General features: G+C 38.7%; 1 protein-coding gene across 1 annotated transcript in view; it reads left to right on the top strand.

Annotated features, from left to right (window-relative positions):
• RYR2 (ryanodine receptor 2) overlaps positions 1–27,229 on the top strand; it is a 727,453-nt gene that overhangs the window by 459,628 nt on the left and 240,596 nt on the right. Inside the window, exons 28-29 of the mRNA XM_049108740.1 lie at positions 7,622–7,830; positions 10,088–10,262. Of these exons, the coding sequence (XP_048964697.1) occupies positions 7,622–7,830; positions 10,088–10,262 (384 nt within the window). The remainder of the gene's footprint in view (positions 1–7,621; positions 7,831–10,087; positions 10,263–27,229) is intronic.

The raw sequence follows: 27,229 nt of genomic DNA, 5'->3' as shown, positions 1-27,229 counted from the left end.
CCCGTTGCGAAAAAGCTGCATATCATTTCTTTTAAGTTTTATACTCTCTTTGCATTACCTATTCAAACAAACAAAAGAAATGCACTGTTAAAAAAAATACATGGTCAGTATCCAAGAAAGGGAGTGCATTTTACCCTGTATAAGGAAATGTGCAGTATAAGCCAGAAAAAAAATAATCATTGACAGTTATATTTTATTTTTTCTTTCTTTTTTTAAATAATAAATTTATTTTTTATTGGTGTTCAATTTACCAACATACAGCATAACACCCAGTCCTCATCCTGTCAAGTGCCCCCCTCAGTACCCGTCACCCATTTACCCCCACCCCCCACCGTCCTCCCCTTCCATCACCCCTAGTTCGTTTCCCAGAGTTAGGAGTCTTTATGTTCTGTCTCCCTTTCTGATATTTCCCGCACATTTATTCTCCCTTCCCTTATATTCCCTTTCACTATTATTTATATTCCCCAAATGAATGAGAACATACAATGTTTGTCCTTCTCCGAAAGACTTACTTCACTCAGCATAATACCCTCCAGTTCCATCCACGTTGAAGCAAATGGTGGGTATTTGTCGTTTCTAATGGCTGAGGAATATTCCATTGTATACGTAAACCACATCTTCTTTATCCATTCATCTTTCGATGGACACCGAGGCTCCTTCCACAGTTTGGCTATTGTGGACATTGCTGCTAGAAACATCGGGGTGCAGGTGTCCCGGCGTTTCATTGCATTTGTATCTTTGGGGTAAATCCCCAACAGTGCAATTGCTGGGTCGTAGGGCAGGTCTATTTTTAACTCTTTGAGGAACCTCCACACAGTTTTCCAGAGTGGCTGCACCAGTTCACATTCCCACCAACAGTGCAGGAGGGTTCCCCTTTCTCCGCATCCTCTCCAACATTTGTGGTTTCCTGTCTTGTTAATTTTCCCCATTCTCACTGGTGTGAGGTGGTATCTCATTGTGGTTTTGATTTGTATTTCCCTGATGGCAAGTGATGCAGAGCATTTTCTCATGTGCGTGTTGGCCATGTCTATGTCTTCCTCTGTGAGATTTCTCTTCATGTCTTTTGCCCATTTCATGATTGGATTGTTTGTTTCTTTGTGTTGAGTTTCATAAGTTCTTTATAGATCTTGGAAACTAGCCCTTTATCTGATAGGTCATTTGCAAATATCTTCTCCCATTCTGTAGGTTGTCTTTTAGTTTTGTTGACTGTATCCTTTGCTGTGCAAAAGCTTCTTATCTTGATGAAGTCCCAATAGTTCATTTTTGCTTTTGTTTCTTTTGCCTTCGTGGATGTATCTTGCAAGAAGTTACTGTGGCTGAGTTCAAAAACGGTGTGGCCTGTGTTCTCCTCTAGGATTTTGATGGAATCTTGTCTCACATTTAGATCTTTCATCCATTTTGAGTTTATCTTTGTGTCTGGTGCAAGAGAGTGGTGTAGTTTCATTCTTCTGCATGTGGATGTCCAGTTTTCCCAGCACCATTTATTGAAGAGACTGTCTTTCTTCCAATGGATAGTCTTTCCTCCTTTATTGAATATTAATTGACCATAAAGTTCAGGGTCCACTTCTGGGTTCTCTATTCTGTTCCATTGATCTATGTGTCTGTTTTTGTGCCAGTACCACACTGTCTTGATATTATGAACAGCTATACACCAATAAATTAGGCAATCTAGAAGAAATGGACACATTCCCGGAAAGCCACAAACTACCAAAACTGGAACAGGAAGAAATACAAAACCTGAACAGGCCAATAACCAGGGAGGAAATTGAAGCAGTCATCAAAAACCTCCCAAGACACAAAAGTCCAGAGCCAGATGCCTTCCCAGGGGAATTCTATCAAACGTTTAAAGAAGAAACCATACCTATGCTACTAAAGCTGTTTGGAAAGATAGAAAGAGATGGAGTACTTCCAAATTCGTTCTATGAGGCCAGCATCACCTTAATTCCAAAACCAGACAAAGACCCCACCAAAAAGGAGACTTACAGAACAATATCCCTGATGAACATGGATGCAAAAATTCTCAGCAAGATACTAGCCAATAGGATCCAACAGTACATTAAGAAAATTATTCACCATGACCAAGTAGGATTTATCCCCGGGACACAAGGCTGGTTCAACACTCGCAAAACAATCAATGTGATTCATCATATCAGCAAGAGAAAACCAAGAACCATATGCTCCTCTCATTAGATGCAGAGAAAGCACTTGACAAAATACAACATCCATTCCTGATCAAAACTCTTCAGAGTGTAGGGATAGAGGGAACATTCCTCAGCATCTTAAAAGCCATCTACGAAAAGCCCACAGCAAATATCATTCTCAATGGGGAAGCACTGGGAGCCTTTCCCCTAAGATCAGGAACGAGACAGGGATGTCCCCTCTCACCACTGCTATTCAACATAGTACTGGAAGTCCTAGCCTCAGCAGTCGGATGTAATGGTTTCTGAAAGTTTGGAGTTTAGGGAGAACCATTGATTGTTGATTGGCTGGTTGTCTCACTGAAGTTCATGGTCAACAAACAGGCTAGTGTAGTAGACTCCCCAGTGGAGGCTGAGCTCCTGGGTCTTGTTTACCTCTGTGTCCCAGTATACTATAGAATGCCTGCTTCATAGTGGGGATTTGACTGTTCTTTATGGAAAATACATAGAGATTTATTTTCAGGAATCAATAAGGGGAAAAAGGATATCTAAGTTAGGTGTTGAAGGGATCAAAATGTCAACAAGTAGAGAGTAGATGAAGCAGAGCTTTTCTGCCAGAGGGAAAGTCTATCTGATGTAATTAAGTATAGAAAGAGTTGAGGGATGATTGGTAGGCCAAGTTATGGCTACCACTGGAGAGAAGATGATATTAGTTGAAGGCAAGGGATTAGGACAGGATATGGAATAGCTTGAAAGCCCAGCTAAGAACTGTGGATAAATTTGCACAGGGAATTCTAGCTTCAGGAAGTTTTAAAGCAAAAGCTTGATGTGTGATCACAGTTTACAATAGCAATATAACTATGGCAACAGTGGGAAGGAACAGATTGGAGGGGGAGAGTGCTCAGAGATAGAGAGACCAGTTGGGATGCTTTGGAAAATTTTGGATTTTCAGAACAAGGGTGGTGAAAAATGGAAATTAAAAGATAGATGTGAGAGATTTTATGGAATAAAGCAAAATAAATCTAGTAATCATAGAAATAAGACTGTGCTGCCCTCGCTGACTCTAAAAAAAAAAAAGTCAAGGGCATAAAAATTTTGATAACATTGAATCTAACCCTATGTAATTAAATCAAGGTTATAATTTATTTTCTGTTCATCAGCAGGATGCTTACACATTGAATATGAACTCAGTATGTGAAACATACTATTTTTGGAGTATTGTTCTAAATAACATTTTAAAACATTTGAAAAACTAAGTTACTGTTTTTAAGTTTTTTTAAATTTAAATTCAATTTGCCAACATGTAGTATAACACCCAGTGCTCATCTCAGAAAGTGCCCCTCCTTAGTGCCCGTCACCGAGTCGCCCCATCCTCCCGTCCCCTTCCACAACCCTTTGTTTGTTTCCCAGAGTTAGAGGTCTAAGAAAAACTAAATTATTCTTGCTGCAAGGTTTTATCAAGGTTTGAATTGTTCAATTAGAAATAAGACCAGAAAGTGAAAAGGATGACTGGTTAGTGTCATTAAAAAAAAAAAAAAAAAAGTTACATAAACACACCTGAAGGATTTTATTTTATTTATTTATTTTTAAAGATTTTATTTATTTGAGAGAGAGCATGAACATGTGCTCCTGAGCAGGTGGAGGGGCAGAGGGAGACATGGGGCTCAGTCTCAGGATCCTGAGATCATGACTAGCTAGAGCTGAATTCAAAAGTCGGAGGCTCAACCGACTGAGCCACCCGGGCACCCCCGAAGTATTTTCAACATGTGTACAAATTTTTTTAGATATGTAGAAAATTTTTAAAGAGATTGTCCTGCCTTGCTTCACAGCTGTTTTAAATACCTGACACTTCGATACATAATTAGACCTTGGCTGCCCTCTAGTGGTCAGTATCTTTTAAAAGTAGAGTTTGGGGAACAGCAGGTATGGATGCTTTAGGCCACGTTTGGTCAGTCTTGGTGTGTGCCCTCTTTGTGCCAGGATCTGTGGGGTATGGGGAATACAAGATTTTGTTGAGCCTTACCCTTTATCTTGAAGTGGTTTGTTAAAAGCATAATTCCTGAATTTCTTCTTTGAGCGTCAATATCTGCTAATGGTTCATTTTTTTAAATGTCAATTATTTTTATGTTCATTATAACAATATAAGAAAATAATTTATGGGGATCCCTGGGTGGCGCAGCGGTTTGGCGCCTGCCTTTGGCCCAGGGCGCGATCCTGGAGACCCGGGATCGAATCCCACGTCGGGCTCCCGGTGCATGGAGCCTGCTTCTCCTTCTGCCTGTGTCTCTGCCTCTCTCTCTCTCTCTCTCTCTGTGTGACTATCATAAATAAATAAAAATTAAAAAAAAAGAAAATAATTTATACGTTCTTACATGAGGTACAGTCACCTACCAAACTTATATAAATATATAGTGTTTAAAATCAAGGAAAGCATAAGAATTGCATATTTGGAGGAGAGCTCTATGCCTTTAAGACTGGTGCTACCCATTAGATATGTGCCCATAGGTATGGGCTCCTATGTCTTTGTTCTTAGATTCAATCTCACAGATACTGAAAGAGTACCTACTTTTATCCAGCTGATTGATGCTACAGGGTATGCCAAAGAAATGTTACAGATTGCCTGGGATCTTTTTTTTTTTTTTTTTAAACTTCCATAGATCCAGATCTTCATTTAATATTAGTATTTTATCATGAAATAGAATGCTGAACTTTGCTTCTTGCAACCATGGTTATAAGCTCCCCTAAACTAATCTAAAAATATGGAATAGGAGCTATGAATCATACAGACATTTGGAGGAAGATCCATGGAGTTTACAAGACTGTTGCATAATGATGGCTATAAATAGCAGGTGCATTTCCAGTTCAGGCTGAGTCTCATCAATGAGTATAAGAACAATGCATCAGCTGAGGTCAGGAATAAAATACCGGGACTAAGAAATTCTGCATTGTTACCTGTTACCGCCACACATTTTCCATATGCTGCCCCCTATTTTCATTACTCCTATGTGGAAATGATTCATAGTAAACCTTATAATCAAGCGAAATCTGTGATGGCTTTTAAGGAAATGATCTGCTATATTTTTATACCAAATTTTCCTTTTAACATATTTGATTTAAGCTAATATTAAAATTTGTTTGGCATTCCTTGGAAACACTCTGAATATGAGTGGGGTCCAATGTCCTGGAAACATATAAAAGGAAAAAAGAACCTGTGAGGTTTTTAGTATTTTAGTTTTCTGAAGAATAGATTGTTTTATCCTTAGAAAATTAGAAGTTTAATTTATTAATGCATACTAGAATATAATGTATGATTTTATTTGCAAATGATGACATAATTAAAAATAACAGATAACTACACAAGAGCTTTTTTCTTTCATGAAAAGTAACTTCCAAATGTTTTGTGTGGATCATTCTATATGCCTTAGATTAGTTCAGGAAAGGTCGCAACCATGATTTAAGGAAGTAATGGATCAGTGTGCTGTTACTGCAGGAAATGCTATGTCTGAAAATTTGACTTCTATTTTTTTAGTATTGCAATATTTAGCACTAGTTCCCCTTCCTCCCTCCCTCCCTCTCTCCCTCCCTCCTTCCCTCCCTTCCATTCTCCCTTCCTTTAGCTCCACACCCAGTGTGGGACTTGAACTCATAATATTGAGATCAAGCATTGCGTGCTCTACTGACAGACAGCCAGGCGCCCCTAGACTGTTTTCTTAATAGAATAACCACCTCTAAGTATCATAAAATCTGATAATATTTTTTTCCTCAAAAAGCAGTTTGCTGTCATCTTCTCTCTCAAATATCATTGTTACTAAGTAACAGACATGAGAATGTTTATCCTTCACCACAGAGATGTTTCTCATTCAGGAGCCCATCCACCCCCAACTTGAATGTATTAGAAGCAAACTTTTGCCCCTTTAGAGAATTTCATACATACAGCATGTTCCATATACTATTACAAATGTCTAATTTTTAAACTCTATTAGCACATTTTATCTTATTTGAATGTATTGCATGATGTGAGTGTGTGTGTGTGCATGTGTGAGCATGCATGTAAAGTGGCATTTTGCATTTGAGGATGTCACTGCTGGAGACATGACAGTTACTTGGAGCAGACTAAATTGTTAGGGGTCTGCATCGGTTTGTATGTGGGAGAAAAGACAAAACAACAAAGTGTTGCTTATTCAGAAGCTTATCCAGCTTTTAAAAGATTTATCAAGAGACACAGTTCACCTGTATGTCCTACAATCAATACAAATATTTTTAGTCCATTGTTTCTTTATGCCAGTCTAATCTTCAGTAGATGATCTGGCTGTGTGTTTATTGGGGCCCTTGAAAGCTTATTTGGATTATTTTTATAGTTCTTGTTTGTTCATATCAATACATTGGTTAAGCTGATATTAAACTTTTATTATTTATGAAGTCTTTCTCAGCTTCTAAAAGAACAGATGAGAACTAATATTTAGCCAGTGCCTGTTGACTCTGCACCCGCTATTGGAGGCAGACTGGAAAGAACGGCGGCTGCAGCATTAGGCAGCTGTAGAATTCTTCTATTTGTTAGTTATGTGACTTTGGTCAATGTCACTTAAATGTCTTCTGTCTAACTGAGATCTTAGCTGACAGTTTCTCCTTTGACGTATCAGCTCAGTGGACCTCTGTCCCCAGACCCCCTGATTTCCGGGGAGCTTAAGTCCTGGCTCCAAGCCCCTTAGCCTGTTTTGTAATCCTGGCATTTTCAATCCACATGCATCTTATTTTCACAAATATATATATTCTGTGCCCTCTCCCCCCGATGTCACCCTTTGCACCACACTGGTCCTTGATGTTTGACTTGCCCCTTTTGTTTTTCCCTCAAAATTTAAACATTTGTATGTGTAGCAGATCCCAGTGAAGCTGTGAGACATTGGAGGAGTTGTGCCATCAGGTTGTTAGGGGTGTGCATGGGTGTGTATGCCATTCTGTCTGGAAAGTTGTCAGTGGTTACCCTTTTCTGCTATTTATCTCTTTACCTTGTTGCTTCCTCTCCTCCTCCTCCTCACCTTCTGGCTGCTTCTTCCTTCTCTCACACACAAATGTCTATTCATTTCTTGGGCAGAACAGTTCAGGTCTCTTTTATTGGCTTCTTTCCATCCATGCCTTCAAGTTCATCTCAGATACCACTGCCAAATCACCAAGAGGCTGGGAGGGTTTTTCCTGCAGACAGTCCCCTCCTAAACTGGTACTCATGGAGGAAGCATCGCCTACCCTTGCAATGTGACCGAGGTTTGACAACCTGTCTCCCCAGGGGAAGTCCTTGAGGTTTCCTTGGTTCCTGATAGTGGCTGATCATATGTATGAAAACACTTCGTGAACTATGAGCCAGGTTAAGAAAGATGGTCTGGTTACCATCCTCACTGTAAGTTTAATTATGGACGAAATGTAATGTTCTCCTTCCTCCCTCAGTTTTCATTCATCCAGTGATCACTAGGATCTCTTTACCTTCACAGCTGCCAGAGCTGAAGTGTGCAGCGGCACAGGTGAGAGATTCAGAATCTTCCGTGCTGAGAAAACCTACGCTGTCAAGGCAGGAAGGTGGTATTTTGAATTTGAGGCTGTCACTGCAGGCGACATGAGAGTTGGCTGGAGCAGGCCAGGTTGTCAACCTGATCAAGAGCTTGGCTCCGACGAACATGCCTTTGCTTTTGATGGCTTCAAGGTGAGTAGACTTTGCTGAGCACCAGGTGTGGAAGTTTGTAGGATCTTGATTTTGTAGGCTGCCATGTCCTGAGCATGCTCTTGTTGTGTACTCCTCCATTGTCCTGGCTCCTTTGGGCAGTGCAGCAAAATCAGGACAGCCTGCAGCACAAACCCAGGAAAAATAATTCCTAGGAAAACTTCTGTCCTTGTGATCGCGAAACACCCCCCGCCCCCAGCCCCGCCGCAGTGAAATTCAAGTAAAACAGTGCTTCTCCACTGCTATAAAAAAAAATGAATCCTCCTTGTCTATCAGAAGTGTTGAAAATGCTTAGGCTCATTAAAAATGCAGGAGGCAGAAGGGTATTATGCTGAGTGAAATAAGTTGGAGAAGGACAATCATCATATGGTTTCACTCATGTGGGGAATATAAAAAATAGTGAAAGAGATTATAAGGGAAGGGAGGGGAACTGAGTGGGAAAAATTAGAGAAGGAGATAAACTATTAGAGACTCCTAACTCTGGGAAACAAAAGATTGCAGAAGGGAAGGTGGGCAGATGGTTGGGAGAACTGGTACTGAGGAGGGCACTTGATGGGATGAGCACTGGGTGTTATACTATATGTTGGCAAATTGAATTTATTTTATTTTATTTTTTTTTGGCAAATTGAATTTAAATAAAACAAAATGTAAAAAAAATGCAAACGCTTTGACACAGCTATTCCATAGAAGGAATTTATCCTCAAGCAATAATAAGTGGCAGGTATACACATTTAATATCTATAAGAATGCTTTCGACAGTGCTAAAAATGACAAAAATGTTTTTTATTTTCAATATTAGTAATTTTTCTTAAGGTGATGGAATTTGGTCAGGTGCTTGTTTTATTATTTGCTTATACATTATATAAATGTTTAAAGATTATTTCACACATATAAAATATTTTAAAATAAAAAATGTGGGGCAGCCTGGGTGGCTCAGTGGTTTAGCACCTCCTGCAGCCCAGGGGTGTGATCCTGGAGACCTAGGATCGAGTCCCACATCAGGGCTCCCTGCATGGAGCCTGCTTCTCCCTCTGCCTGTGTCTCTGCCTCTCTCTCTCTCTCTCTGTGTCTCTCATGAATAAAAAAATAAAATAATAAATAAATAAATAAATAAATAAATAAATAAATAAATAAATAAATAAAGTGTATAGATGAACCTAACCACAATAGAATAATTATAGTCATTTTTGGTTGATAAAATTGTATTTTATTCTTTTTATTTTTTATCTTATTCTCTGATGGGAAAAAGGTTTTTTTTTTTTTTGAAAAAGTTATTTTTAATTAAAGAGGGAAAATTAGAATAAATATGCAATCATGAAGAGATTTGACATTTAGGTACTGAGGTATGCATGTGTGGGAATGTGTTTCTAGGCCAGAAGTTAATATTGTGTCTTCTAGAACAACTGACACACTTTGTTCTGCAACACATTTCCTGAACTGTTTTTTATTTTTTTTTACTCCATATGGAAAATCTAACATCTTTTGATACCTAATTCAGTGAGATAGATTTTTTTAAAGGTACAATGTATTGTGTTTGGGAATAATTGTGTTATTGCTTTGCATTGGTGACTATAACCCCTTACATATCAATTCACAATGGAGGCAATTCTTAACAGGAAAATGAAAAGATTTATCTGACAAAATAATTAATATAACAAATTTTGTATCCATAAATCATGGAATATAGTTAGAGATTGAAAAGTCACATTATCAGAACTGTGTTTGAGATGTATTTATAATATGATATTTCACTGAAGTATTCAAGACATTGTTGGTGTGTATATTTAACTTTTGGCTCATTATTTCAGTAAATGTCTTAAGAATATTTTTCAGTTTTATTTGAAGCTTTATTGGTTTTAGCATATACTTCAAATGTTTCAAGATTTCTATTTTGTTAAAGTATCTGTGCCATTGGTTCCAATGAATGGAATTATATTTTGAAATAGGTGAAAATTAGAAGTCATTTTCAATGATAAATTCTCAGCTTTATTCTCTACTCAGTTCTTCGTATTTTGGCAAATAGAGAAAAACAATCCATATCCTGGGAAACATTCAGGATAGTGAGAAAAGTTAATTTCTAAAGACTTAGTTTTTTTTTTTTTTTTTTTAACAGGAGATATGTTGGGTTACATTTTTAAACTTATCATTTCTCAAATGCTGCGAGGCATGCCTCCAGTGGTGGGGGTAGGTGCTGTTCTGCTTGGCTTTCTCTGTGACAAAATTACTCTTCTGTCCCTAGGCTCAGCGGTGGCACCAGGGCAACGAGCATTACGGGCGGTCATGGCAAGCGGGAGATGTCGTGGGGTGTATGGTGGACATGACAGAGCGTACCATGATGTTCACGCTCAATGGCGAAGTCCTTCTGGACGATTCGGGCTCAGAACTGGCGTTCAAGGACTTTGATGTTGGTGATGGTAAGTGCTGTGCCTTCTGTGTTGCTGGCAGGTTCACAGCACAGTGAGGCTGTTCTCAGGCATCCTAACCAGCCACCTTGGAGGGTGAGTGAGCTCCGGATGAGTTGCAGCTGGAAATTGCAAGGTTGCCATGTGGCTTATTTGATCAAACATCCTTGAAATTACTTTAGCAGAAACACTACTGATGCTACTTAGCTAGGATTTAATAAGGCAGAAATGGCTTTGATGCGTGTGAATAAGAAAATAAATGGCAGGCGAAAGGATAGTTTTCCACAAACATTAAATTTCCACTTAGAACTTCTTTTAGTTCATTTCTGTTCATTCATTTCACAAAAATGTAATGAGAACCTACCGTGTGTCAGGCCCTCATACTTCATATGGAAAATCTAACATCTTTTGATATCTAATTCAGTGAGATAGAGTTTTTAAAGTACAAAGCATTGTGTTTAGGATGCCGAGATGACAAAGATCAATAAACATTGTCCTATTTTTATGTAGATTACAGTATGCCAAGGGAAGTCAATACTGGGGTAATTTCTGTTTAGTGGAGAAGTTCTCAATTGAAGAAGTGCAGAACATTCTATGGAAGCACAATGCAGGGCTCTGGGATGACCTTGAGCAAGATTGTAAAGGAAAGGTGAAAGCCCTTGGTAAAACAAATGAAAAATGCAAAAGCATTTAGTACAGAGCTGTACTTCCAGGAAGGTGGCCACATAGGGTTGTTTGAATTTATTTTAATTGAAATAAAGTAAAGGTGCAATTGAGTTTCCTAGGGGCACTTGTTCCATTTTAAGTATTCATGCCCACCTGTGGCTAATGGTACCCTTCTTGATCCCAGATTTGGAACACAAAATCACAAAGTTGTATCAGATAATGTTGCTCTAGAGCATGTAAATAAGATAGTACTTAACAAGATATTATATAAATATCTCATTTTAAAATGAATTAACATTTTTTTTTTTCAAAATGGCTTTTGGAGGAGCCTGGGTGGCTCATTCGGTTAAGTAACTGTCTCTTGATTTCAGTCGACTCAAGTTATGATCTCAGGGTTGTGAGATCAAGCCCCGTGTTGGGCCCTGTGCTGAGCATTGAGCCTGCCTAAGATTCTCTCTCTTCTTCTCCCCCTTCCCTACTCTCTTTCTTTCTTGAAAACAAACAAACAAACAAACAAACAACAACAGGGGCGTCTGGGTGGCTTGGTTAAGCATCTGTCTTTAGCTCAGGTCATGATCCCAGAATTGTAGGATGGAACCCCCAGTTGGGCTTCCTGCTCACTGTAGAGTCTGCTTCTCCCTCTCCCCTGCTGGTGCACACATTCTCTCTCTCTCTCTGTTTCTCTCTTGCTCATATTCTCTCTCTCAAATAAATAAAATCTTTAAAAATAAAAATAAAAACAACAGCAACAACAGCAGCAACCCCCCACCCCCCGCACCACCAAAAAACAAAAATGGCTTTTGGATATATCCTACTACTTGAATATATAGTTTGGATTTTAAGATCTACCTCAATCAGTAATTTTAATATTCTGTAAACATGTCATGGATCCATGGAGCCTTGGTGGCTCAATCAGTTGGGTGGGAATCTTGAGGTCCTGGGATCAAGTCTGGTGTTGGGTCCTACGTGGCCTCCCTGCTCAGTGGGGAGTTTGCTTCTCCCTCTCCCTCTGCCCCTCCCCACTGCTCATGCATTCTTTCTTTCTCTCAAATGGATGAATAAAATCTTAAAAAAAAAAAAGTCACTGATCCTCAAAGTTAGCCACCTCATTATTTGTATTAAGTTCTATATTTATTCATTCAATAAGCTTTTAAGCATGTATGACCATCATTCCTCAAATACAGATTTGCAAAAGTGATAGGAAATTTACATCTTTATAACTTAATTTCTATTTTATGTACCAGTATCTCTCAGTGGTGTAACTGGTACTCTACCAACCCATCACCCATCTCCCTTTCTGTGGGATTGTTTTTATGAGTGTTAATATATCAGGGAGAAGGTGGGAGAGGGACTTTGTCTCTGTTTTCTGTCTATACTGTTGGATATCATCTGATATTTTATTTTTTAATTGGTTATTTTAAAATTGTTGTGTACTATGCCTTCCTTCATTGGAAGGAAATGCCTGTGTGAGTTTGGCTTGCTTAATTTATCCCACATGGATTCAGAGACTGATGTTAGAATTATAAATAATGTGGAGTGCCCATCCATACTATTTAAACCTCTACAAAATGTTAATGCTTGCAGTGCTGTTGCAAAGACCAGTCAGTCACCATCATGGAGATGAAATAGACTTTGAGGGCATCAGCTGCTACAGTAAAAAAAAAAAAAAAACAAACCAGTGTTTTTGACCTTACACTTCAAAGAATTTTTAGTTTTAAAAGTGACTTAAATTTATACTGGTACTTCTATTGTAGAGTTAATACAGCATTCTAATGAATTTCTGAAAAATTTATATTGCATATTGTTGGGCCTTTGTTGATGGTATTGAGGAGTTATCTTTTTAGTCTCCAAGGCAGGTTATTAGTTTCAGGTAGCCATAATCACTAACAATTAACTTTTTAGGGGCTACTCATAATTTTTATCTTCCATCAAATGGAGTTTATCCATGCCTGTGACTAAAATGCTTTTTGACATGGAATTTTCCATTTCTTTCTCAATTAACTTTACATAGCTTACAAAAAAAAAAAGAAAGAAAAGAAGAAAGAAAGAAAGAAAGAAAGAAAGAAAGAAAGAGAAAGAAAGAAAGAAAAGAAAGAAAGAAAGAAAGAAAGAAAAGAAAAGAAAAGAAAAGAAAAGAAAAGAAAAGAAAAGAAAAGAAAAGAAAAGAAATTTGATGGGCCTGCTTTGGGTATAACTGTAATAGGAGGCCCTGAGAGGGACTGCTTAATTGACCCATCACCACTAAGTGATCTCTAGTATCATTCTCACAATGTTAGATAAGAACAAGAACAGGGCTATTAGACATTGGAAATATATATTTCTTTTTTTTTATAATTTTTATTTATTTATGATAGTCACAGAGAGAGAGAGAGACAGGCAGAGACATAGGCAGAGGGAGAAGCAGGCTCCATGCACAGGTAGCCTGATGTGGGATTCGATCCTGGGTCTCCAAGATCATGCCCTGGGGCAAAGGCAGGCGCCAAACCGCTGCGCCACCCAGGGATCCCGGAAATATATATTTCCATTGATCTTACCACATAGTTATTTTGATTGCTTTTATTAAAGCCAGTGTATATGTTTGAGTTCACTGTCTTTGTAGCAATAAAGAGGAATTATGATGGTAAAACATGCCAAATCAAGCATGGCACAGATATAAAGACATGTAGATGTAAGAAGAATTTAAATATAGAACATTTACAAAATCTTTTAGTATTTTAGCAACTACAGTATATTCCTGTGCTAAGAAGTCTGTTGTAAAAAAAAAAAAAACCTGTCATAGTAAATTGTTTTTCAAACTTGTGATATGACAAGAAACAAAATTGGAAGTGATGAGAATTGGAATAAAGGGAACAGCAAATCTATCATTATTTGCTGATAACATATTTGCAGAGAAAACTGTAAAGAATCTATAGTCATTACTACGAATAACTGAAGCATTTAGTAAGGTAGCACTTCTATGCTAGATGCAAACCTGAGACTAAATTAAGGAGAAGATAGCATTCACAGTAACATCAGGTATCTTCAGTAACTATAGCTATCACTCTAACAGAAGGTGTACGATGCCTTTATAGAGAAAATCATTAAACTTTATTGAGAGATTAATTTTGTTAAGAGATTCATCATATATAGTTAGCTGATCTTTGACAAGGATACCAAGAATACATAATGGGAAATGGATAGTCTCTTTAATAACTGGTGCTTGGAAAACTGGATATCCACATGTAAAAAACGCAATTGGATCTTTTATCCAATTATGGACCATATGCAATGTTTTTATGACTATACACAAAAATCAACTCAAAATGGACTAGACTTAATTATAAGACCCTAAACTGTACAATTCCAAGAAGAAACAGGGAAAAAGCTATTTGGCAGTAGTTTTAGCAATGATTTTTTTTTTTTTTTTTTGGTATAACACCAAAAGCAGTCAAGAAAAGAAAAATGGACAAGTGGAATTGCATTACAAATTGAAAACTTTTTTCACAAGAAAGGATGCCATCAATGCAATGAAAAGGCAGGCTATGGGATGGGAAAACATATTTGCAAACCTTGTATCTGATAAAGGATACTTTTAGGGGATCCCTGGGTGGCTCAGCAGTTTGGCGCCTGCCTTTGGCCCGGGGCACAATCCTGGGGTCCCGGGATCGAGGCTCGGGCTCCCAGCGTGGAGCCTGCTTCTCCCTCTGCCTGTGTCTCTGCCTCTCTGTCTTTCTCTATGTCTGCCATGAATAAATAGGTAAGTGAATCTTAAAACAAAAAATTAAAGGATACTTTTCAAAATATATAAGGAGGTCCTGCAACTCATTGGCAAAAACAATAACAGTCAGTTTATTTTAAAAATAGACAAAGGAACTGAATAGATTTTTCTCCAAAGAAGACATACAAGTGGCCAATAGTTATATGGAAAGGTGCTCAACAACATTAATTACCAGGGAGATGCAAATCAACACCATAATGAGTTATCATTTCACAGCTGTCAGAATGGCTGTGATCAAAAAAACACTAAAGATAGCAAAGATGCAGAGAAAAGGAAACCCTCATGCACTGCTGGTGGGAATGTCAACTGGTACATTGCCAGATTATTTACAACAGCCAAGGTAAATAAACAACTTAAGTGTCTATTGACAGGTGAATGAATAAAGAAAATGTGAAATGTACATACAATGGAATATTACTCAGCCTTAGAAAAGAAGTAAATTCTGCCATTTGTGCTAACAGGGATAGCTGGAGAATATTATACTATGTGAAGTAAGCCAGATATAGCAGAACAAATACTAAAGTATTACATGATACACTTAGAAGATGAATCTAAAATAGTCAAAATCAGAAGCAGAGAGTAGAATAGTGGCTGTCAGGGGGCTAAGGAAAGGGAGAAATAGAGAAGTATCGTCAAAGAATACAAACCTTCAGTCATGCAAGACGAGTTAGTCCTAGAGAGCTCTTGTCTTTAGTTAACCATAGGCCTGAATTATATGCCTAAATTTTTGCAAAGAAGGTAGATCTTAAGTTGTGTTCTTATCTCACCCCTTCACATACACATTAATGATGATGATGATGATGATGATGATAAAAATAAGAGGGCAGGGGAAAGCTTTTGGAGATGATTGATATGTTTATGAAGTAGATTGTGATGATATCATGCGTGTGTATATATAAAAATATTATACACTCATCTCTAAACTCATCCAATTGTGTACATTAAGTATGTATAGTTTTTAGTTTTAAAAAGAGATTTACTACTCAGTAAATGAGAGCTGTACTATGTTCACGGAGAAGACAATAGCCTTAAGATATTAATTCTTCCAAAATTGATGTATGGGTTCAATCCAAACATCATGCTTTGTCTATTAAAGTCTCAAGAAGATTTTCATGGGACTTGATATAATGTTTCCAAAATGTATATAGAAGAGTAAAAGACTAAAATATCTAGATTACTTATGATAAAGAAGAGCAAGGATAGGTATATGTTCTATTGTATTTATTTTGAAGGATAAAATAAAATTTTTTGAAGATTTAAAGAGAGTGCATGTATGTACATACAGAGTGGAGAGGGACAGGGACGGGGAGAGAGAGGGAGGATCTTCAGCAGATAACATGCTGAGCATGGAGCAGGATACAGGGCTCCATCTCATGACTCCCAAGATCATGACAAGCCAAAACCAAGAGTTAGACGCTTAACTGACTGAGCCGCCCAGGTGCCCCAATAAGGATTTATTTTGAAGCTAAAGTAATTAAGACAGAGTAGTATTGGTGCAGGGATAAGCAAATTAATCAAAAAGATAAAGTGGAGATGATAAAAGAACATCAGCCCAGGTATGGAACCTTATAATACAGTGGGTGGCATGTCAGAGTGGTGGGGAGAGATTGTAAAAAAATAGAATCTGAATGAAAAAAAGATGAAATTGGATCATTTCCTCACACTGTATATGTGACAGCCAGCCCCAAATGGACTGAGATCTTAAATATCAAAAATAAAACTGCAAATCTTGGTAGGAAATAGAGGTAAATCTTTTTAGACTATGGGGTAGGAAACTTTTATCGTAGAGTAGAACAAACAAATATAAACAAAAACCCAATGACTATAAAAGACTGGTAAATCTGTCTATACAAATTTAATAACTTTCATTAAATGAACAATCACAGAAAACCTTAAGGGGAATGGAAAAACAACTTATTAGTGGGGTTGGGGAATCCAAATGCAATGTAAACAACTGAAAAAAGTGTTAGTATTAAGAAAAACATAAGGAACTGAAATGACTAAGAAAAAGAATGAAAAGTCATGAGTAGACATCTCATAGAAGAAATTCAGATAGACAATAAACATTTGAGGAAATGTTTGTTAATATTAATGATCAGGGAAAAGTGAAACATGATTAGATGCCATTAAACATCCATTCTGTTGGCAAAAATGTTTTAGAGATCGGGCAGAACTAAGTACTGGCTTTCTTTTTTTTTTATAATAAATTTGTTTTTTATTGGTGTTCAATTTACCAACACAGAATAACACCCAGTGCTCATCCCGTCAAGTGCGCCCCTCAGTGCCCATCAACCATTCAACCCAACCCCCCGCCCTCCTCCCCTTCCACCACCCCTAGTTTGTTTCCCAGAGTTAGGAGTCTTTATGTTCTGTCTCCCTGATATTTCCCACACATTTCTTCTCCCTTCCCTTATATTCCCTTTCACTATTATTTATATTCCCCAAATGAATGAGAACATATAATGTTTGTCCTTCTCCAAAAGACTTACTTCACTCAGCATAATCCCCTCCAGTTCCATCCACGTTGAAGCAAATGGTGGGTATTTGTCATTTCTAATGGCTGAGGAATATTCCATTGTATACATAGACCACATCTTTATCCATTCATCTTTTGATGGACACCGAGGCTCCTTCCAGTTTGGCTGTGTGGACATTGCTGCTAGAAACATTGGGGTGCAGGTGTCCTGGTGTTTCACTGCATCTGTATCTTTGGGGTAAATCCCCAGCAGTGCAATTGCTGGGTCGTAGGGCAGGTCTATTTTTAACTCTTTGAGGAACCTCCACACAGTTTTCCAGAGTGGCTGCACCAGTTCACATTCCCACCAACAGTGCAAGAGGGTTCCCTTTTCTCCGCATCCTCTCCAACATTTGTGGTTTCCTGCCTTGTTAATTTTCCCCATTCTCACTGGTGTGAGGTGGGATCTCATTGTGGTTTTGATTTGTATTTCCCTGATGGCAAGTGATGCAGAGCATTTTCTCATGTGCGTGTTGGCCATGTCTATGTCTTCCTCTGTGAGATTTCTCTTCATGTCTTTTGCCCATTTCATGATTGGATTGTTTGTTTCTTTGGTGTTGAGTTTAAGAAGTTCTTTATAGATCTTGGAAACTAGCCCTTTATCTGATAGGTCATTTGCAAATATCTTCTCCCATTCTGTAGGTTGTCTTTTAGTTTTGTTGACTGTATCCTTTGCTGTGCAAAAGCTTCTTATCTTGATGAAGTCCCAATAGTTCATTTTTGCTTTTGTTTCTTTTGCCTTCGTGGATGTATCTTGCAAGAAGTTACTGTGGCTGAGTTCAAAAACGGTGTGGCCTGTGTTCTCCTCTAGGATTTTGATGGAATCTTGTCTCACATTTAGATCTTTCATCCATTTTGAGTTTATCTTTGTGTCTGGTGCAAGAGAGTGGTGTAGTTTCATTCTTCTGCATGTGGATGTCCAGTTTTCCCAGCACCATCTATTGAAGAGACTGTCTTTCTTCCAATGGATAGTCTTTCCTCCTTTATCGAATATTAGTTGACCATAAAGTTGAGGGTCTACTTCTGGGTTCTCTATTCTGTTCCATTGATCTATGTGTCTGTTTTTGTGCCAGTGCCGCACTGTCTTGATGACCACAGCTTTGTAGTACAACCTGAAATCTGGCATTGTGATGCCCCCAGCTATGGGTTTCTTTTTTAAAATTCCCCTGGCTATTCGGGGTCTTTTCTGATTCCACACAAATCTTAAAATAATTTGTTCTAACTCTGAAGAAAGTCCATGGTATTTTTTTTTTTAAATTTTTATTTATTTATGATAGTCACACAGAGAGAGAGAGAGAGGCAGAGACACAGGCAGAGGGAGAAGCAGGCTCCATGCACCAGGAGCCCGACGTGGGATTCGATCCCGGATCTCCAGGATCGCGCCCTGGGCCAAAGGCAGGCGCCAAACCGCTGCGCCACCCAGGGATCCCAGTCCATGGTATTTTGATAGGGATTGCATTAAACGTGTAAATTGCCCTGGGTAACATTGACATTTTCACAATATTAATTCTGCCAATCCATGAGCATGGAATATTTTTCCATCTCTTTGTGTCTTCCTCAATTTCTTTCAGAAGTGTTCTATAGTTTTGAGGGTATAGATCCTTTACGTCTTTGGTGAGGTTTATTCCTAGGTATCTTATGCTTTTGGGTGCAATTGTAAATGGAATTGACTCCTTAATTTCTCCTTCTTCAGTCTCATTGTTAGTGTATAGAAATGCCATTGATTTCTGGGCATTGATTTTGTATCCTGCCACGCTACCAAATTGCTGTATGAGTTCTAGCAATCTTGGGGTGGAGGCTTTTGGGTTTTCTAGGTAGAGTATCATGTCATTGGTGAAGAGGGAGAGTTTGACTTCTTCTTTGCCAATTTGAATGCCTTTAATGTCTTTTTGTTGTCTGATTGCTGAGGCTAGGACTTCCAGTACTATGTTGAATAGCAGTGGTGAGAGTGGACATCCCTGTCTTGTTCCTGATCTTAGGGGAAAGGCTCCCAGTGCTTCCCCATTGAGAATGATATTTGCTGTGGGCTTTTCGTAGATGGCTTTTAAGATGTTGGTGAATGTTCCCTCTATCCCTACACTCTGAAGAGTTTTGATCAGGAATGGATGTTGTATTTTGTTAAATGCTTTCTCTGCATCTAATGAGAGGATCGTATGGTTCTTGGATTTTCTCTTGCTGATATGATGAATCACATTGATTGTTTGATGAGTGTTGAACCAGCCTTGTGTCCCGGGGATAAATCCTACTTGGTCATGGTGAATAATTTTCTTAATGTATTGTTGGATCCTGTTGGCTAGTATCTTGTTGATAATTTTTGCATCCATGTTCATGAGGGATATTGGTCTGTAATTCTCCTTTTTGGTGGGGTCTTTGTCTGGTTTTGGAATTAAGGTGATGCTGGCCTCATAGAACGAGTTTGGAAGTACTCCATCTCTTTCTATCTTTCCAAATAGCTTTAGTAGAATAGGTATGGTTTCTCCTTTAAACGTTTGATAGAATTCCCCTGGGAAGCCATCTGGCCCTGGACTTTTGGTCTTGGGAGGTTTTTGATGACTGCTTCAACTTCCTCCTGGTTATTGGCCTGTTCAGGTTTTCTATTTCTTCCTGTTCCAGTTTTGGTAGTTTGTGGCTTTCCAGGAATGCGTCCATTTCTTCTAGATTGCCTAATTTATTGGTGTATAGCTGTTCATAATATGTTTTTAAAATCGTTTGTATTTCTTTGGTGTTGGTAGTGATCTCTCCTTTCTCATTCATGATTTTATTAACTTGAGTCTTCTCTCTCTTCTTTTTAATAACACTGGCTAATGGTTTATCTATCTTATTAATTCTTTCAAGGACCAACTCCTGGTTTTGTTGATCTGTTCCACAGTTCTTCTGGTCTCGATTTCGTTGAGTTCTGCTCGAATCTTTATTAACTCTCTTCTTCTGCTGGGTGTAGGATCTATGTGCTGTTTTTTCTCTAGCTCCTTTAGGTGTAAGGTTAGGTTTTGTATTTGAGTTCTTTCCATTTTTTGAATGGTGCTTGTATTGCGATGTATTTCCCCCTTAGGACTGCTTTTGCTGCATCCCAAAGATTTTGAACAGTCGTATCTTCATTCTCATTAGTTTCCATGAATCTTTTTAATTCTTCCTTAATTTCCTGGTTGACCCTTTCATCTTTTAGCAGGATGGTTCCTAACCTCCACGTGTTTGAGGTCCTTCCAAACTTCTTGTTGTGATTTAGTTCTAATCTCAAGGCGTTATGGTCTGAGAATATGCAGGGGATGATCCCAATCTTTTGGTATCGGTTCAGACCCGATTTGTGACCCAGTATGTGGTCTATTCTGGAGAAAGTTCCATGTGCGCTTGAGAAGAATGTGTATTCAGTTGAGTTTGGATGTAAAGTTCTGTAGATATCTGTGAAATCCATCTGGTCCAGTGTATCATTTAAAGCTCTCGTTTCTTTGGAGATGTTGTGCTTAGAAGACCTATCAAGTATAGAAAGAGCTAGATTGAAGTCACCAAGTATAAGTGTATTATTATCTAAGTATTTCTTCACTTTGGTTATTAAACGATTTAAATATTTGGCACCTCCCACATTCGGGGCATATATATTGAGGATTGTTAAGTCCTCTTGTTGGATAGATCCTTTAAGTGTGATATAGTGTCCCTCTTCATCTCTCACTACAGTCTTTGGGGTAAATGTTAGTTTATCTGATATAAGGATGGCTACCCCTGCTTTCTTTTGAGGACCATTTGAATGGTAAATGGTTCTCCAACCTTTTATTTTCAGGCTGTAGGTGTCCTTCTGTGTAAAATGAGTCTCTTGTAGACAGCAAATAGATGGCTCCTGCTTTTTTATGCAGTCTGAAACCCTGCGCCTTTTGATGGGGTCATTAAGCCCGTTCACATTCAGAGTTACTATTGAGAGATATGAGTTTAGTGTCATCATGTTATCTATTCAGTCCTTGTTTTTGTGGATTGTTCCACTGAACTTCTTCTTAAAGGGGAATTTTAAGAGTCCCCCTTAAAATTTCTTGCAGGGCTGATTTGCAGGTCACATATTCTTTCAGTTCCTGCCTGTCTTGGAAGCTCTTTATCTCTCCTTCCATTTTGAATGAGAGCCTGCTGGATAAAGTATTCTTGGTTGCATGTTCTTCTCATTTAGGACCCTGAATATATCCTGCCAGCCCTTTCTGGCCTGCCAGGTCTCTGTGGAGAGGTCTGCTGTTACCCTAATACTCCTCCCCATAAAAGTCAGGGATTTCTTGTCTTTTGCTGCTTTAAGGATCTTCTCTTTATCTTTGGAATTTGCAAGTACTGGCTTTCCATAGGACCTCTTACATTGTTCTTAGGAATGCACATGGCACTCTCACTTAAAAATAACAAACAAAGAGTTTGACAATATCTCTGGAAGTTGAATATTTACATACCCATGGCCCAAAAATTCTAGCCTGGTTCCCCAATGACCTTTATATATCTCTACAGCAGGAGGCATGAATAAGAATGTTCATAGGAACACTGCTCACAGTAGCCAAGGCCAGGAAGCCGTCCAATGCACACTTGCAGTTGAGTGGGTGAGTAAAGTGGGAAGCTAAAGTGATAAATGGATTAGGAATATTTCAAGGAGAGAAGTTAAGTCCTAAAAGGTAACTATGGTAGGCAAAGACAGTGCCTCAAAAAGATGTCCTTGTCCTATTCCCTAAAGCCTTTCAATAGATTACCTTATGTGGCAAAGGGATTTTGCAGATATGTTTAAGATAAGAATCTTGAGTTTGGAAGATTCTCTTGTTTTTTCTCTGGATGGTTCCAATGTAATGACAAAGGTCCTTTCTAGAGGGAGGTAGAAGTTAGAGGGGGCAGGAGAGAGAGAAGGAGAGATTTGAAGATGCTGGTTTTGAAGGAGTAAAGGGTCAGGAGTCAGGGAAGGTAGGAAGCCACTAGAAGCTAGAAAGGGCAGGGAACAGATTCTTCCCAGAGTCCAGAGTCACTAGAAGGAATACAAGCCCTGTGGACACTTTGTAGCCCAGTAAAGTCCATTTTGGACTTCTAGCCTTTAGAAATACAAGCTAATAAATTGGTTTTGTTTTAAGCCACTAAATTTGTGGTGTTTTGTTACAAAAGCAATAGGAAATGAATGCAAGGATAATTCAGCATGTTGTTTTTGTAAAAATTGTCAACAACCAAAACTTTCAAAGTATATTTTTAAAGTGCATATAGAGAGAGTAAGAGAGTGCTGATTTTAGGATTTGGGGTGATTGTTTCTTCAGGTGGAAGGAGGCAGGGAAATGGGAAAATCAGCATTATAGGGTTAGATGCAGGCTATTGTTAAGGCTCTAGTTTTTCCTTTGGGTAGTGGGTTAGCAGATGCTTTATAGTGTCTAAAAAGGTTCAGCCAAAGAACAAAGCCAAAGCAGGTCATGATAAGAGTATGTCAGGAATAACAATTTCTAATTAATCCACCTTCCACTTCTATGCACTTGAGATTCTTAAAAAATAAGAGATTCATGAGCATGCCTGTAACTCTTTGGGGAATGATCTAGTAGAGAGGGAGAAATTGATGGTATAAGTCTGGGAGATGATTAACAGAAGTTCCTGATAAAGTGAAGTGAGTGTGATCCCCAGCACAAGCAACCAAGAAGAATTTTTCCATTTACAGCAGAGAAAATATGGGTATGGGTATAAGGGATAATAACAGCCTGTGTGTTTTGAGCACAGTGCCTTATGTTTACAGAGGAGCCCTCTAAGTGAAATGAATGACTTCATCTTTCCACAGTCCCAAGTTTCTTTGCTTTGCTTTTCTCCATCTTCCTCAACTCCCTAATATTTGGTTGCCTTGTGTCCTGTGTGTTACCTTGGTACCTCTTGTTGCTTCCTTCTCTGGAATCCTATTTCTGGGGAGAGGTCTCCTGTCCATGTTCTAACATAGGTCTACACAAGTGAATGCTTTTCAAAAAGATTTCTAAGGATGCATCACCCCTTTAGGGGAGGTTTATCTCATTGAAATCTCTTCTCCCATTCTGAGGTTTTGGTGAGGTAGTGGGAATGGGGGCATGTTTTATCCCCCCTCAGAATTTGTCCTCCATTCTTAGGGTCAGTCTGAGGCCACCTCAGGGAGGGAAGAGCCCTTCATCAAATGCCCAGAGCTGCTCCAGGCCTCAAGGAGAAATGACCTTTTCCTTGGTGAGCTTCTGGTTGGGCTTATCTCTTGCTTTTTAATACCCTCAGAATGGCAAAATCTCAAAGCCTGAGATTTGGTTATTAGCCTAGAGGAAGGAAGCCAGGAAGACTAACCAGTGCCTTTTTCTCTAGATCTCTGGAGAAACTGAAGGAAATCTTGTGGTTCACACATGATGTAACCCAGTGCCCCAATTTAAAAAAAAAATCAGAATCTTAGTCCCAAATACCAGTTCCTAGCAAATTGTATTTTTTAAAGATTTTATTTATTTATCCATGAGAGACACAGACATAGGCAGAGGGAGAAGTAGGCTCCCCACAGGGAGCCCAATGCAGGATTCTATCCCAGGACCCTGGGATCACAACCTGAGCAGAAGACAGACACTCAACCACTGAGCCACCCAGGCACCCCATAAGCTGTATTTTTTATTTGTCCCATGCCCTCTTCTCTGCCTTATGAGGACAATTTATTAAAAGCATACTCCTAGGGCAAATTTCCATAGATCAAAAACTAATTATCATTGATTTCAATAAGGAAAAATATGAATACATCCCCAAACCTTCAAATTAAACTTCAGCAATAGCAGATTATACTACAGCAATAGCAGATCCCCTAAAATTATGTCAATAGTAAACATAGTTATACCCTAATTTAAAAGCCATTCCCTTCTTTATTTGTTCTTTAGTTTGATCATTTACCAGCTTTACACAGTCACTTTCTTCATTGTCATATACTATACATTTCAGATTCCTTCACAAAATCTAAATGTAAAGAAAAATATAAATGGAAGCAAATCAAAGCAAAATAGCAACAATAAAGCAAAAAAGAAAGACAAACAATGGTGAAAACATGCAAATGGTAAGATATTTACCTGACGTATTGATGGTGCATAGAATTTTCTCTAATACATAACTTGTGTCCCACATGTATTTGAAAGAAGAATCTATGTCATATGAACCAATTCCTACTACTACTGAAGATGAATATATGTCATACTTCTGCTGGGGTTTGCCACCTCCTGAAGCATATGAAAAATCAGCTATGCTTACTTAAAAAAGAAGAAGAAGAGAAGAAGAAGAAGAAGAAGAAGAAAAGAAGGAGGAGGAGGAGGAGGAGGAGGAGGAGGAAGAAATGCCTTGTATGAGTATTAAACAAAATTCTTCCTAGAGTTCAGATTCTTCTAATCCAGGGGTTCCTTCGGGGTTCCTTGGGGCTCAGCAAGCATGGCTTCAGAGATGTGTCTGCTGGCAAATACAGCATTCTGAACTCAGCCATGGCTCTGTCTCATGTGTTTTAGACTGAATTGTGCCCCCCACGCATATTCATATGTTGAAGCCCTAACCCCCTGAAATGCCTGTATTTGGGCCTTTAAAGAAATAATTAGTTAGATGAGCTCATGAGGGTCAGGTCCTAATCTGGGACGACTGGTCCTTATAAGACAGGGACACTGGGCAGCCTGGGGGGCTCAGCAGTTTAGCACCACCTTCGGCCTTGGGCCTGATCCTGGATACCCAGGATTGAGTCCCACGTCGGGCTCCCTGCATGGGGCCTGCTTCTCCCTCTGCCTCTCTCTCTCTCTCTGTCTGTCTTTCATGAATAAATAAATAAATAAAATCTTAAAAAAAAAAAAAGATAGACACTAGCCAGGAAGAGACATTTCCGGAGAAAAACCAAACCTGTGGACACCCTGATATTGGACTCTTTGTCTCCAGAAATGCAGAAATGTGAAAATAAATTTCTGTTGTTTAACCCACCTGGTCTGTGGTATTTTGTTATGGCAGGTCTAGGAAACTAATACATTGCCCCCTCCACACATGTCCCCTGCTAACCTTGTACTACTCTTCATTTACTATTTTTTTTTTAAGATTTTATTTATTTATTTGACAGAGAGAGGAGCACCAGTAGACACAGCAGGAAGCAGAGGGAGAGGGAGAAGCCAGCTCTCTAACGAGTGAGAGGCTGATGTGGGGCTTGATCCCAGGAATCTGGGATCATGACCTGAGCTGAAGGCAGGTGCCCAACCCACTGAGCCATCTAGTTTTACTCTTAAGTGTGGAGCCTCTTGTTACCAGTATTTTGACGAGCTAATCATACCCTTGATTTAAAGTAAGGAAGAGAGTCATTTAAAATCTTGCCATATGGTGAAAGGATAGTTATTTTGTCTGGAGATTACCCGCGTCTTACACAGTTGGCTGTAAGTATGTGTCTTGTGTTGTATAAATGCCTCATCACACTGGAGCTTTTTTCACCTTTTTGGCTGTTCTGTAAGTAAAGATCAGCTCAGGGCCCTCAGTTTCTAAATCCGTAATGATATAAATCCAGAAATGATGCTTTTGAAGCTCTGCCTGCCACCTGGAAGGACAAAGAGCACAATGGAGTTCCTGGAGCTGAGACCACATAGAATTCCTTTCTACAGGAGCAAAACAGATGAAGATTGTTGTAATTAAAATAACTGCATAGCTTCAGGCTGAAAAGCCCTCTAAGGAGAAAGAGAGGAAAGCATAACTTTCCATTACTAATTTTATCACGCTACCTTTAAAAAGAAAGAAGGAAGCAAACAAAAATCTGGAACTATCAGACTAATACACTTTTCTTATGCTCAGTTGAAATGTTGCAACAGTTTAACCACTTACTGAATAAAGATTTAGAAGATTTTCAACATGACATGAACTTAAGAGTAGAAGGACTGCAGCATCCCAGATCCCTGCTTCCAGTTCCTCCATAACATCTGTCCTTTCTGTCACTAGTGTCACTCTACAAAACCTGCCATTGATATAGACCTCAGGCACAGGTCTGCATCCTACAGGCCTCAGGTGCAGGTCTGTATCACACCTAGGACAGTAACTTACTACGGATCTCCCTAATTAAAAATGAACATTTGTTGGGAGACGAAGTCAGGACTTGTGAGTCACTGCAGTGGGCCATCCAAACAGCCCCAAAATTGTGTTGGGACACTGGATATTTTGAGTGAAGACAAAGGCAATTAGTTTTAAAGTGGAAGACAAATTCTAGAGTATGAAGATGTTGGTAACTAGCATACTCAGTTTCATAATTTTGTCTAGAATCAGAAAGAGGGATCCTAGAAATTCTTTGGACTTTTCCAGGAATAAAGCTCTTAAATATGTATAAATTTAACAAATGAGGAGGATTTTTATTTTGATTATTTAAATTCCAGATTATCTAATTTCTATCTTTTGATTCACATGTATATTTTCTAAACATGTTATTTGGGGAAATTCATTTTGAAATGATTGATGAATTCAGTGAAGACCAAACTCTGCTTAGGTTAAACTGACCAGTTAATTGACATCGACATTGTATATGTTGATGAAAAGAGGACACTTAACAGTATTCAGGATCAAAAATAAACTTTCCTACTGATCTTGATTATCTGAAATCAACCATGAGCCAGGAAGAAAATATGGGGATGTCACTATTGTGCCAAAGTTTGTCTAACAAAGTCTCTGCACTAAAGATGCACTTGAAACATAGTAAATTCTTGATGTCCTCACTTAGCGTATTTATTCATTTTCTAAGCCAAAGTGGAATAGAAGTAGCAGATTTCTTGTCTTAAGCCCTGGGTTCTAGACCCAATTCTGAAAATAATTCTTCTTGTATGACTTTGGGCAAATAGCCTCTCCGTTTTCATTTCCTTGAAATTCAAAGCTCTAGCTGGAAATGATCTCTTTATGCCCCTTCCAGTTCTAAAGATCACAGAAATTCGGGATGGCTCAGTGGTTAAGTGTCTGCCTTTGGCTCAGGGCATGATCCATCTGGATCCATCTTGATCCATCTGATCAAGTCCCGCATCAGGCTCCCTGTGAGGAGCCTGCTTCTCCCTCTGCCCTTCTCTGCCTCTCTGTCTCTCATGAATAAATAAATAA

The sequence above is a fragment of the Canis lupus genome, chromosome 4, assembly GCF_003254725.2.
Source record: "Canis lupus dingo isolate Sandy chromosome 4, ASM325472v2, whole genome shotgun sequence".
Classification (NCBI taxonomy): domain Eukaryota; kingdom Metazoa; phylum Chordata; class Mammalia; order Carnivora; family Canidae; genus Canis; species Canis lupus.
Note: the sequence above shows the minus strand (reverse complement) of the source record. Positions and strands in the feature narration are given on the sequence as shown.